The sequence below is a fragment of the Vigna angularis genome, chromosome 2 (assembly GCF_016808095.1).
Source record: "Vigna angularis cultivar LongXiaoDou No.4 chromosome 2, ASM1680809v1, whole genome shotgun sequence".
Lineage (NCBI taxonomy): Eukaryota > Viridiplantae > Streptophyta > Magnoliopsida > Fabales > Fabaceae > Vigna > Vigna angularis.
Window position 1 is genome coordinate 48796903 of NC_068971.1, and position 12665 is coordinate 48809567.

The following is a 12665-nucleotide window of genomic DNA, read 5'->3' on the forward strand; positions in this document are numbered from 1 at the left end:
ATTACCAATTCCTTTATGCTTGTGAAAATTGGATAAAATTATATAAGACAAAAATTATAAAATGAAAACTCATTATAAAATCATGTTTTGTAAGATTGTTTAACCGCCAATGTTTCTGAATTTTTTGAGTTGGGCTACCATAGGATGATAGAAAAAATGTTGGAGTGAGAGAGATGAAAAAGAAAGGGTTGAGAGGAATGAGGGAGGTGAGTAAGGGTTTCGAGAATGAATATTATTAAAATACCCTTAACCTTAAAACTTAGAATCCATGATATATAAGAGTATTTAACAAAACAGGCGTACGCGTTAGCAAAAAAATGTAAAAAAATGTATGAATTGTATATTGATTTTATGAATTACGAGTAAGGATTAGTAATCTTTATAATAAAGATGCTAATGTATGACTGGTGTTTGTAATGTATTGATATAATGACTCAAAGTTACTTTGAGAGTTGAAGGTAGATTTGACTTATGTTAAAATACAGTACGATTCATTCAGCCTGTTGTGTATTTTGATTTTTAATATGGTCATGAAGTAACGCGGTAAAGAAACCAGATAAGTGAAGTTGAGGTGCATTATTAGAATCTAATCAATACATCAAGTCTTCTCCAATTGGTCATTTTATGATTTTTTTAAAGAATAATAATATTTTATATACTATTATGTAAAGTTTGAATTATTACTTCTAAAATGAAATATAATAAGAATAAAATTGTATGATAGATCTTTTATTAGGACAATAATATAAAGTTATTTTTATAAATATATGCGTAATTTTCTATTATGATCATAAAAAGTAAATTGTTAGTTTGACTTTAATCAATATCCCATCTTGTTTTAGTGTGTAATTTTATCTTGTCTTATGATTGTTACTCACATGAACATGAACAGAAAAGAATACAGGTGAACAAAATGAACAAAACCAAGGACTTAAGAAACCAAGTTTAAGATGTTTAAAAAAATATAATTACATTTTGTACTGGTCTTTACATATAATATTTGGAAAAACTGTATCGCTTTGTAAACCCTAAAGTACTGCAACGTAAAAAAAATACTCTAAATATTTTTTTAATGGTAACTTATTTATCGTCCCAATTGTTTTAAAATAATAAAAATTAAAAGCATATGTTTATTTAATTATTCATACAGTGTTTTATGTAGTTTATATAAGTTTTAAGATTCCATTAATTTGTTTGGTTTCAGTTTAAAAGATAATTAAAAAAACTATTTAGATTAAAAAATGCTTTATTGTATTTCCGGCTAATCACAAGGTGTGCAAAAATCACTAAAATGGAAAGTAATTAAATATTAGTAAAGAATAAAATCAACTTATTACCAATTATTAAAATAATTAAATATTTACTTTATTCTTATAATAAAATTTTAAACAGAATTTGGTAAACACGTTCAGACAAATTATTCACAAAAAGAAATTAATAAAGCTAGGTTCAATATTTTGCTTATTAAAATTAGTAGAAACATGTCTGTGAGTAATAATAAAAGAATTACTTTTTAATATAATTATTAAAAGAATAAATATTTTTTCTAATTTTATTATGTATGAATTTTTATTATAGGTAATTAATTAAAATTTTAAAAATAATTATAAAATTTAAAAAGTAATAAAGATAAAATTGGTAACAAAATATGAATACAAAAAATAATTATAAAATGGTTAGAAAAACAAATAGAGAAGAAATTTAAGGTTAAGTTGTTTTTTTAAAAAAATAATTCAAATACTCTTAATTTTAATTTTAAGTAATAAGCTTTTAATAATCAATTATATTTTTTAAATGGGATTAATTGAAGAGGCCAATATGATAAATAACTATTATATCAATTCATAAATTAAAGCAACGGCTTGAGGCAGCTATAGATAATGGACTTTTTCATTTATTTATAAGTATAATTTTAAATAACTTTCTATATAGTTTATACCAAACTATTTGTTTTCTCTGTTACCATGTTTTGGGTTACAATTTAGCTGGGCTATACAACATATGAAAAAAAATTGAAACATAAAATGAAGTTGTATACATATTTTACTTAGGAATTTATTTTTCAGTAGACCTATAATGTAAATAATAATAAAATACTAATTAATACTATAACAAAATCTTAAATAAACGTTATCATTAAAAATAAGTTTATTGTTTAATCATTATAAATTACTCAAGTAAAAGTCAATTTAGGTTTTAATTCTTTCAATTTTCGAAGACCATCTACAAAAAGTGTTGGTAAGGTTGTCTATTTATTGGAAAGCATCCTAAGCGAGAAATTTAGAAACAAAAGAACAGGTTATTCCTTTGAACCAAACAGTGAAAGCAAAGAGGCCAAAACAAATTATTTTCTCCATACAAAATTTTAGGAGACATTTATTTGACAGAATCCTTCTACATTTCCCAGGAACGAAAATATTTTTTTTATATTTTTTCTATAATTTTCATTCTCATGTTAAAGGAATAAAAAAAAATACAATCCCAATGAAACAAATAAGAATAAAACAAGTTATTGTCCAATTCCATTACAACTTTTCATCTTATTTCTATTTTCAATATTTTAGAATTGAAATAAGGATTAAATATGTTTTTCGTTCCTTAAGTATTACACGATTTTGAGTTTAGTCCCTAAAACTTTGATTGTTTTTAGTCCTCATAGTTTTGAAACTATTACTATTAATCCTTAAAATTGAACGACGTTAACGTTTGTTTGATGTGACAAACGACGAGGTCACGTCTTATGCCAGCTTGCCTTTTCACTCTCTGCCACGTTGCTTGTGCTTGAAAACTCTGTTCGTCTTCTCTGACAGAGCAACCACGGCTTCGCTTCTCGTGCACCATCACCCCAATCGTGCAACAGCCCAAGCCGCAGATCAAGCAAGCATCTCCATTCTTCACCTGCAAAGAATCCAAACAGCGGAGCCCTTTCTTCAAATAAGGGAGCCCTAGGGAGGGGTTTGCCTCCCCTTACACACGCGCACCCTAGCCTCCATCGGACCAACCGTCGTGTCGGACCTTCCGCTCAGTCCAAGGCGTCGCCGACGACACCAATCGCCACCGAGGCCATTGCCGGCTGCGACGTCGATTTCTCCCTCCTTGCCTTTTCTCCGCGCGCGAGAGAGAAGCTCTCTCGTTCCTCCGCCAATCGCCGCCTGAGAGAGCCCAGCCTCCGCGAGCCACAAACCAGGATGGTCACCGCCGACGTCGTCCTCAACAACCGGTCAGAGTCGTGAGGAAGTCTCCCCTTCCTCCGCGGCCCAAAAGTAGGGGTTATCATCCCCATTTCGGTGAAGCAGACGACCGCCAACGTCCACTGTTCCGCGCCATCAACATGTGCTCCATGGCATTCCAGAAAACGCGAGCATCCATGGCATTCGAAACTCGGACAAATCCAGAAAACGCGCATCTTCAACGCCACCTTCAACGCACAAAATCCTTGTAAGCCGCGACATCCTCCCTCGCATCATCACCGTCATCCAGATGCACCATCACCTGCAACAGGCCTGCAAATCCAAAAACACAGCAAAAACTCCATTCGCCACCTACAAGAGAGCAACCCTTCCCTTCTCGCGTTCTTGGCTCATGACGGTGTAAGATAGAAGAGCAAAATCGTGGCGCAGGTGCAGGGGCAAGTTTCCCCAATCTAGCAAACCCTAATTTGGGGTGGAAGGGGGCTAACACGTGTCAGGTTCTTATTGGCCAGACAAAAAGAAAAGTAACGTGGCAGAGAGTGAAGATGGAAGCTGGCATAAGACGTGACATCGCCGTTTGCCACATCAAACAAAAGTTAACGTCGTTCAATTTTAAGGACTAATAGTAATAGTTTCAAAACTATGAGGACTAAAAGCAATCAAAGTTTCGAGTAGGGACTAAACCCAAAATCGTGTGATACTTAAGGGACGAAAAACATATTTAACCCTTGAAACAATATATCCAGAATTTTCATAAAGTTAACCAAACTTTTTCCTAAAAATGGTTAAGATTAAGAGCATGATCACAATCCCTACAATTTTAACATCATAAAGTAAATGCCCTTCCTAAGAAATATAGATTCTCTCCATTTAATGACATTGAAGAATATCCAATCTCCCCAAAATTGGATGAAAAGGAAAAGTTTTCTTTCTATTATTATACCAAAAATCTCAATGCTAATACTAATGTTCAGCAGTAATGACAGCGTGAAAGTGAACTGTGACCAGTGGAATAGCTGTCAAGGGGATACTTCTTGTGCTACATTTAAATTACCATTCTACGATGCAGGCAGGTCATGGAGAAAATGAGGAGACATAGCAGATGTTAAACCATCCAATTTTCAAATTTTAACTAAAATTAGCATAGACAGGTGGTAGCTCAAGAATAGTCTTTCAGTTAATAGAGGTCCATTTGGAAGAAACAGAACCTCCATCGCATGTTCAAGTCAAGCCCCTATACAAGAATGATTTACTACTGGTTATATTTTAAACATGAAACTTACCAACTAAAAGAATGCGTGTTTCCTCCGTTCTGTTTTCTTTCTCCTTTAGTTTTTCCCTCTTCTTTTGGAAGGTGGCGTTTGAGTTCTTTCTTGGGAAGAAAGTTTAAGGCATACTTTGATTTGGTTCCTCCCCTGTAAGCTCAATCTCTAATGCTAGGTTGCTGCTAAGCTGGCTTTCTTCCAATATGAGATGTTCTTTACAGCATCTAAGCTAGATTGCCGCTATGCTGGTTTTCGTCCAATTCCAAGATGAGATGTTCGTGACGAAGCCATTAAAGGTGCTTCTTCATCAAAATTAGTATCAGAAACTGAATCATTCCATAAAGTCTCCTCTCTGTTGTCCATGTCAACAACTGTTTTTTTCTCTGTCTGCAGCTCCTATATTTATTGGAGAAGGCAAAGAACAAAAGCTGAAATCATACTTGAACAAAGAGCTAGTAAACCAAAGTTGCAAAAGATAGCGTAACAGCAAAATGTTGTAAATTCAGATGACAGGCAAGAGAACTTAAAGTATGAGAACAGATCAACAATCACATGTGAAGCCATTATGAGATAAAATTTACTCAATTTCTTCATTCACTAAGTATGGAATGAAATAGGGTGACTTTCCAAGCTACTCATTTGTTTGATACATAAAACTAATGTGTAATGGACCAAACTTCATCTGAATAATATTAAATCACTTCTTAATAGGTATCTTAGAATGAAATTATCTATAAGTAGTAATGAGTAGCAAGAGCAATGAGGTTACAAAATTTAGAAAGAAAATAATTATGTAAGGTTGATTTAGTAAAATCAATATTCTTTCATCTATTTTATTGAGTTTTCTTGATCAGTATCAACAATCATAGATGGGAATGCTTATTTATGGAATAAAGTATAAGAACCAGTCACCATTCAACGCATCTAATCAAAGAGAATAGGCCAACAAATAATGCATGAATACAGATCAAACTACAAAACAAAGACAAATTACTTAAAAACTCACCTTTGTTGATCCATCTTGGGAACTTTGAAGTTGAGACGTGCGAACATCTCTGACCTTAAGGTAGTTGTACATAACGACACCAATTAAAGCTGCCCATTAAATATATTTAGAGATACTTAGAATAAATCTATGCAACAAATGAAATTAAACTTCTATAAAGTTTTTTCATCGAAGAAATGTATACCAATAGCGTAGCCAATAATATTAAGCCCGGTAATCTTTGATTCAGGAAATAAGACAGTTGAAAGAGTGATAAGTAACCAGTCTTTCAAAACACCAGCCACCCTAATAGTTACTGCCCCAGTCCTACCAATCACTAAGAATGTGGAAAGATTCAATGCGAAAGCACAAACAGCATTTGAGAAAAATATCCAGAAGTTAAACTGCATATGTGGATCTTCCATCTCAGGCTTCTCAAGGATGTACCACGGGATGAAAAGAAATACAAAGCTGCGCACAGAAAAGTCTGAATGGTCATTATTCAAGCAGATAAAATAAAAATGTAACTTGAACTTTAAGGAACTATTACTTTTTCAATACACAGATATACCAAAAACGTACCACCCAAAGTCCCATTCCAATGTGAGATGTTAGAGAGAAATGGCAATTATACATAAGTCTAAGGTTAACCTACAAAGCAATAAGAAAAAGGAAAAATTGAGAGGCAAATGATCTTTATTCCTGTCATTCATTCGTAGCTTTTCAGGATATATAAGACAACCACTGGCTAGTGGGCTTGGGAGCTGAAACAAACAATACTAAACAACAACTAATTTTACTTCAATCCATAAAAATCCTTGGCCCAACATGATTTTATCTTTTTGCGCTTTGGTCTTTGAAGGCTTTAGAATGGCAGCCAATCAATGCCTCACTCTTGAGATGTTTACCTTGTCCTCAAGGTTAGTGTTGATGTGGCATGGTGTGATAGGAGGGTTAGTGTTGAACAATGTTGTGGCAAAGTTCATGAAGCCCTTTGGTGAAGGAGGGATGCTGGGAGGTTGGTGTTATCAGTTGAGCCTTTGGTGAAGTGACGCAGTGTTGTGGTGGCTGACCATAGCTTAGAATAGCTACATGCCAGTGGCACCATTGTGAGTAGTGTTTGTACCAGTACTTACAAAAAGGAGAAAATGAACCTAGAGTGTGGTTGGTCACTAACAAAACACCTGAGGTATGTTTCTAATCCTCTGTTCACATCCTTTGTGTGTTCATTTGTCTCCTGGTGATAGGTTGTACTGAACTGGAGTTTCACACCTTGTATTTCGAGCAATTAGAGCAAGAAGGAACAAAAAAGAGGGAAGCAAAACGAGGTTGTTGTAGACGTTGTGGGAGTTGTATGTGTAAATAAAAACAATGATTGAAAGGCCGAGGGCGTGGCCTAAACTTGAGGCGCTTAGGGGATGGCTGGTTTCAAATTGCTTAAGGAGATAGTTGGAAATGGATAGGGAAGGTGGGGTTGCTTAGTGTGGTGCCAAGTTGTGAAGTAAGGGGAAGGAGATTGTTGTAGGAGCTTTATTCTGCGGTGTCAAGAATGGGGGACTCCTTGTTAGCCACCAAGAGGAGGAGGAGATTGTTTTAGGGACTAGAACTTTTCATCACAATAGTAATTGATGAGGGCATGAATAAGCGGAATCCTTAGCCCAATAGGGTTTAATCCTTACATGCTTTGGCCTTTGAAGGCTTTGGGCTGGCAGCCCATTAGTGCAGTAAAATAAAGCATAAACCCAGGACCCAAGCAGGAAGCAGCACAACAATCATATACTGGTGAAGCACCGTATCAAACTACAGGTCATCAATTGATTCATAAGAATAAGCACCAAATTAATCAAAGATTCCCGAAAAAAATCATATTGATAAAAAAAAGCTTTATTAAAATTAAACAAACCATGGGATCAAAAAGATAACAAAAAAATTCATCATGATTTGCTATTTCCTAAATTACTTTATCTGTGATCCTTGTCTAACCCAGTACACCATGTGTATTTTTTAACCCATGGCACAAGATGGATGGTGAAAAATAGGCAAAGAATTCTCAGACGGGTATGACTTATAGGGAGGGACGCAAATCCCATAATATTCAGTGGCATTCCAAACATACATATCAAAATCAACATCAGATCCCATATACATGAAAAGAGGTTTCATTTGATTTCTTTCCTCCAACCAGCATAAGCAGAACTATATACGGGCTTTCAAATACTTAAGAACATATCTACCTGCAGGGTGCTATGTAATACAAGCTGGTAATAGGGTTTAGTGTCAAGCCCTTTTTCTGAAGAAGAACTTGAGTTAATACCAGCCTCAAAGCTTCAGCAACAATTCCTGTGACCTGATAAACTGTGCCGAGCACATTAAATTGAATTTCTCCATAGGAGGAAATGACAACTCCAACACTGACCAGCACCATGTTCCAGAATACATCACACCTCAATTTCTCAGTTCCACAAGTTACAGCCACGAGAAATGTTGCCACTGGCACTGTAAAGTGTAAATTAAAAGAAATAATCAAAAACAGCTAACCGACAATCATTCATTAAGGAATTATATTTAGAAAAAAAGTCAAATGGAAAGATGATACACAAAAATTAACTTACTGAGGGCCTTAAGCATCTGGATGAAGGCCACAGAAATGAACAGATAAGCAGTATTCCCAAACCTAAATAGATAATAGAGTCATGCAACAAAACTGAGAGGCATTTTACTAGTGTTTAAAGTAACTGATAAAACATTTTATTTATATAGGCAATGTAATACATACTCATTATTGATACAACTTTACCTCAATTTCTATTTGATTTATAAGTAAACTATGATACCAGAATAAAAGCCATCCAATGCATTAAAATCCAATCTAAATGGTATAGAATAAGCAATTTTAAAATAATATGTTAACCTAGAAAAGCTTGTGCAATCATTAGTTTTGAGCTAATCTCCTACTAAATGCCTAAGATTGCCAGGTTGTCTACATAATGCATAACATATCATACGTTTCCCATAAAAAGATAGTTAAATCTTCTTAGTTTTCATATCACCAAACAGAAAATTGATGATAGTATTTGTGCTGGACTATTTTGCTTGATCCAAGAAGTTTGCAATGAAACCATTTGTTTCTCATCAGGCAGATTTCCAAGAACACAGAAGGTAACAGCAGAATAAATAACAATTACATTATAAAATTCTTATGTTGGTTAAATATTTGTGTATAGTAATAAAATTCATAATTATCATTTTTTTTGTCGCAATACTATATAGCCCCACATTTCCAAGTGTGAATACTAAAAAAGGTCTTCAGAAGTCCATATGAAACTTTCAAAAATGAAGAACACGACCTGAAATCAAAGTAAGGGTAGTCGTAGGAGCATACATCTGATCACCCTACCCCTCATCAAATATTAAAGAGAGAGAGAGACAAAGAGGGGGAGACCAAGACAGAAACAATTGAGTATCAACTTTTGCTAAAATGATGGAAACTTTGAACTTACGTCAACTTAAGCTTAGAATCAAAGATTTCGGTATGAATAAGTATTTAAGACACGAACAAAGGCATTACAATTTCGTGAACTTATAAATGTTTTTGCTCAAATTACAACTTTAGGTCAATAGCATCAAACACTTAATGTTACGTACCTGAGTACGTAAACTAGCCAAATACAACCTTTCACACTCTCTCACACGTAACAAAACAATAAACGAATGATATTGGATGAATGAATCTCTTTTATTGATGGTAATATCTGAATAAACAAGGGTAAACAATAATTGGGAGCATAACCTCCTTCAATTACTTTGAGAGCATAACCTCCCTCACAAGATAATAATGTCTGTCACAAAACTCAATAATCAAAAGCATACCTTTAACCCTAGACTCTCCCTTTTATTTATATTAATTATTTCCTAAATAAAATATTTCCTTAGAATAAAATATTTTCCTAGAATAAAATATTTCCCTAGAATAAAATCTTTCTCTAGAATAAAATATGAATATTGTTCTAAATAAAATCTTTCCCTAGAATAAAATATGAATATTGTTCTAAATAAAATATTTCCCTAAGATATATTCTTATTTACTATAATTATTTCTAAATATTTCCCGCCTTCCACCGTTCGGCCTGGTCGCTCCCTGCCTCCTACCGTTCGGCCTGCTCTCTCCCCATCTTCCACCGTTCGGTCCCCTTCTCTCACCGTTCGGTCCCCTTCTCCTTCTATACTTTCTCCTCTCATATACTTTCCAACTCCTAACATTACCTCCCACCTTATACCCTAACACTTAATCAAAGAATTCAGTATAGACGAGTATTTAAGATACAATCACAGGCATTACAAATTAGTGAATTTATAAATATTTTTGCTCAAATTACAACTTTAGGTCAATTACACCAGATACTAACCACAGACTAGCGGAAAAGAAGGCACTTATTGGGACCACACAAGTCGCATATCTGCAAATCAGACACTTTGTGTGAAGCCAGAAATATTCAATGCAATGTGAAACAGAATGTCTATGTAGAATTCTTACATATTGAAGGTCATTTTAATTGGTGACACAACCTACATCAATTGAAAATGGGACAAGACATCGTCCAGTTAGTTAAGCAGTATTTTACACGAAAAGATCTAATGTATATTAATAAGAGAATAATAGCAAGAAGTTAACAGAATGATAACGAAGAGATTACAGAAATACAAAAAAAAAATATTAATAACAGTCTAAAATTAATAACATTAGGAAATCCGAAAAACTTATACCTTAAAAACACGGACAAGCAAAAAGGCCAGACCACCAGAAAAAGCCATATGGATCATAGTGAGTGTTATTGGAAATGGAAAATTAAAATATAATGTAGAGAGGACCCACTGCAATAAACCAATTCCCATAAGAGGAAAGAGATTAAGCAAAATATATTACAATATAAGATTAATCACAAGACATAAACGAATGAATTTGTTGTCATATATGTGCATTGCCTTGTTGTAAAGAATAACCCCTGATGAAAGTGTAATGTAAACTAGAAGATACATGTAGGTTAGCAGATGCTGTTTGGTCACTATCCCCATGGTGGCCATATTTTACCTGCAAAACTCGATGCAATCCAGCATGTAGAAATCGTTATACATAAGAAAGCCAGCTATCACAATTTAAAAACTCACATTGTTGTACAATTAACTACATTGCGCTTCAAAGACCTAGGTCAGTGTATACTGGGAATGGAATAAAAGTAATGGACAAATATAAGAAAGAAAAGACACTATGAAAATATTACATTTTCTTTCACTGCCATGCACAGTTAAGACGACTAACAAGTGTTCCCACAAATAATCGATACAGATCTCAATTAGAACTTTCCCTTTCAAACTACCGAACAAATGTTAAATATGAAACAGAAGGAAATGAAAATCACTTAATATCAAGCGCAATTACTTAGTTAAAAATGCATAAGTAAACCAAAGGATAAAAAAAGTGCAAAAACAAGAACTAAAGTGCTTTACTCGGATTAGGAAAAGCACAGTTCGCACCGATTCCTAAATTAATATAAATTTGGAACTAATGTCTATTAGAGAGGAAAACACCCTAGTGTTGCACCGACCAACATTCACACGACGTAAATATTGAAGAACTAGAACGAGGGTACTGTTTGATTCGTTATGTGCGGAGAAAGCTAAGAATCTTCCAACACAGTTTCGATTCAACGGTGTGATATTGAATTCAAACGCCGTAAACAAAGTCATTCTTACGAAATCAGGAATAAAACTGAGAGAATGAAAAAATGAGTAAGATTAATAGTAGCGATTGACGAGAAGAAATTGAACGAAAATCTTAAAAGGAAACATTAATAGGAAAGATTAAAGAATGAGAAAGAGAGATGGGAGAGAGAATTTACCGACTATGCTGATCTAAACAATAGAATGGGGAATGCAGAAATTGGAACACATAAAATCAGAATCACAGCAACGCGACCAAAATTGTACCACATCGAGAGCTATAACCGATAAATCCGAGATTTTGTCTTAGCTTCAAATGCAAAGATTTCAATTAAGGGTTTAAATATTTTTCAATCACAGCAAGAGGAATGCTATGCGTTCTATTTTATTTTCTTTGAGTTTCTTTTTACTTTTTTTTATTTATTCCTATCAATTTTATTTTATTTTGCAAGCAAATTTAGTTTCTGCTTTATTTCCTATATAAGCTCAGGACAAACTTTTTTATTGTTTTAGTCATAGAATATAATTTTAACGATTCCAACTTTGAATTGTGTGAATCTTGACAATTATACATGTTAAAAATTCAATTAAAACAAACAGTTGTACATGTGTAATAATATATTTTTTCTTACAACATATGTAATATTTTAGTTAAGATTTACTTGCAGTTTTTATGTTAAAATTAAGTTAATTAATGAAGTAGGAATTAATATTTAATTGTATAAGATTTTATAGAGTTGACCTGGTTAAAAAAATAAAACATTTTATTCCATGTTTTGAAGAATGTTTAATTCCATAAATTGAAATTCAATAAGGAAAATGTCAAAATAATAAAATTTAGTAATATTTACTCTTTTAGTTTGTCAATTTACCAACACAGATAACTTCACCTTTTTTCAATCACACATTGAAGTTGTCAATTTATCCATAACGTTATCTTATTACACACGTAAATTCTTTTTTTTTTATGTTAAAATATTAAGTTATCATTTACTATAATGCTTTATTTTTTTAATCATCATAAATAAATTTAACATCTTACATCATAGCATATATAACAAACTTAAAATACGAATTTTCTTTAATTGAATCATTTCCTTACATCAATTTTATTTATTTATACATGATAGGTTATGAAAATGTGGAAGATTTCTGGTGTCCAGTACGTGTGTATGTGTGTTTTTTTTATTGCATGTATCATAGTATGACAAGTACTTTCACCTTTGAACATATTAATCATTGTCATTTTAAAACTTTGGTAAAAATTGAGTTTAAAAACGGACTGATATTATTTTTATTACAATAAGGAAATCAGAATCATGCTAATATTAAGTTAAAGTGCAAATTAAGGATATATAAAAATAACTTAAATTTTGAGATCAATTTAATTTAAATTTATATTTTTAGGTCTATTAAAATGTATTTATTCATCAAATTTATATTTTTTATTTTAAATTCAATCCATGTATTTCAATTTTGATTTATTAGATTGGATTGCTTTTGAAT

At 32.9% G+C, this 12665-nt stretch overlaps 1 protein-coding gene across 1 annotated transcript; it reads right to left on the reverse strand.

Annotated features, from left to right (window-relative positions):
• Window positions 1-4294: 4294 nt before the first annotated feature.
• Window positions 4295-11523, reverse strand: LOC108329389 (probable sugar phosphate/phosphate translocator At3g17430). Its single transcript, XM_017563566.2, has 10 exons — window positions 11339-11523; window positions 10425-10530; window positions 10206-10313; window positions 9976-10007; window positions 9848-9898; window positions 8054-8115; window positions 7676-7937; window positions 5647-5912; window positions 5463-5551; window positions 4295-4852 (listed from the first exon to the last, which is right to left on the reverse strand). Exons 2-10 carry the CDS (start codon window positions 10521-10523, stop codon window positions 4697-4699), a joined length of 1125 nt encoding a protein of 374 aa, XP_017419055.1. The 5' UTR covers window positions 10524-10530; window positions 11339-11523; the 3' UTR covers window positions 4295-4696.
• Between the last annotated feature and the right edge of the window lie 1142 nt (window positions 11524-12665).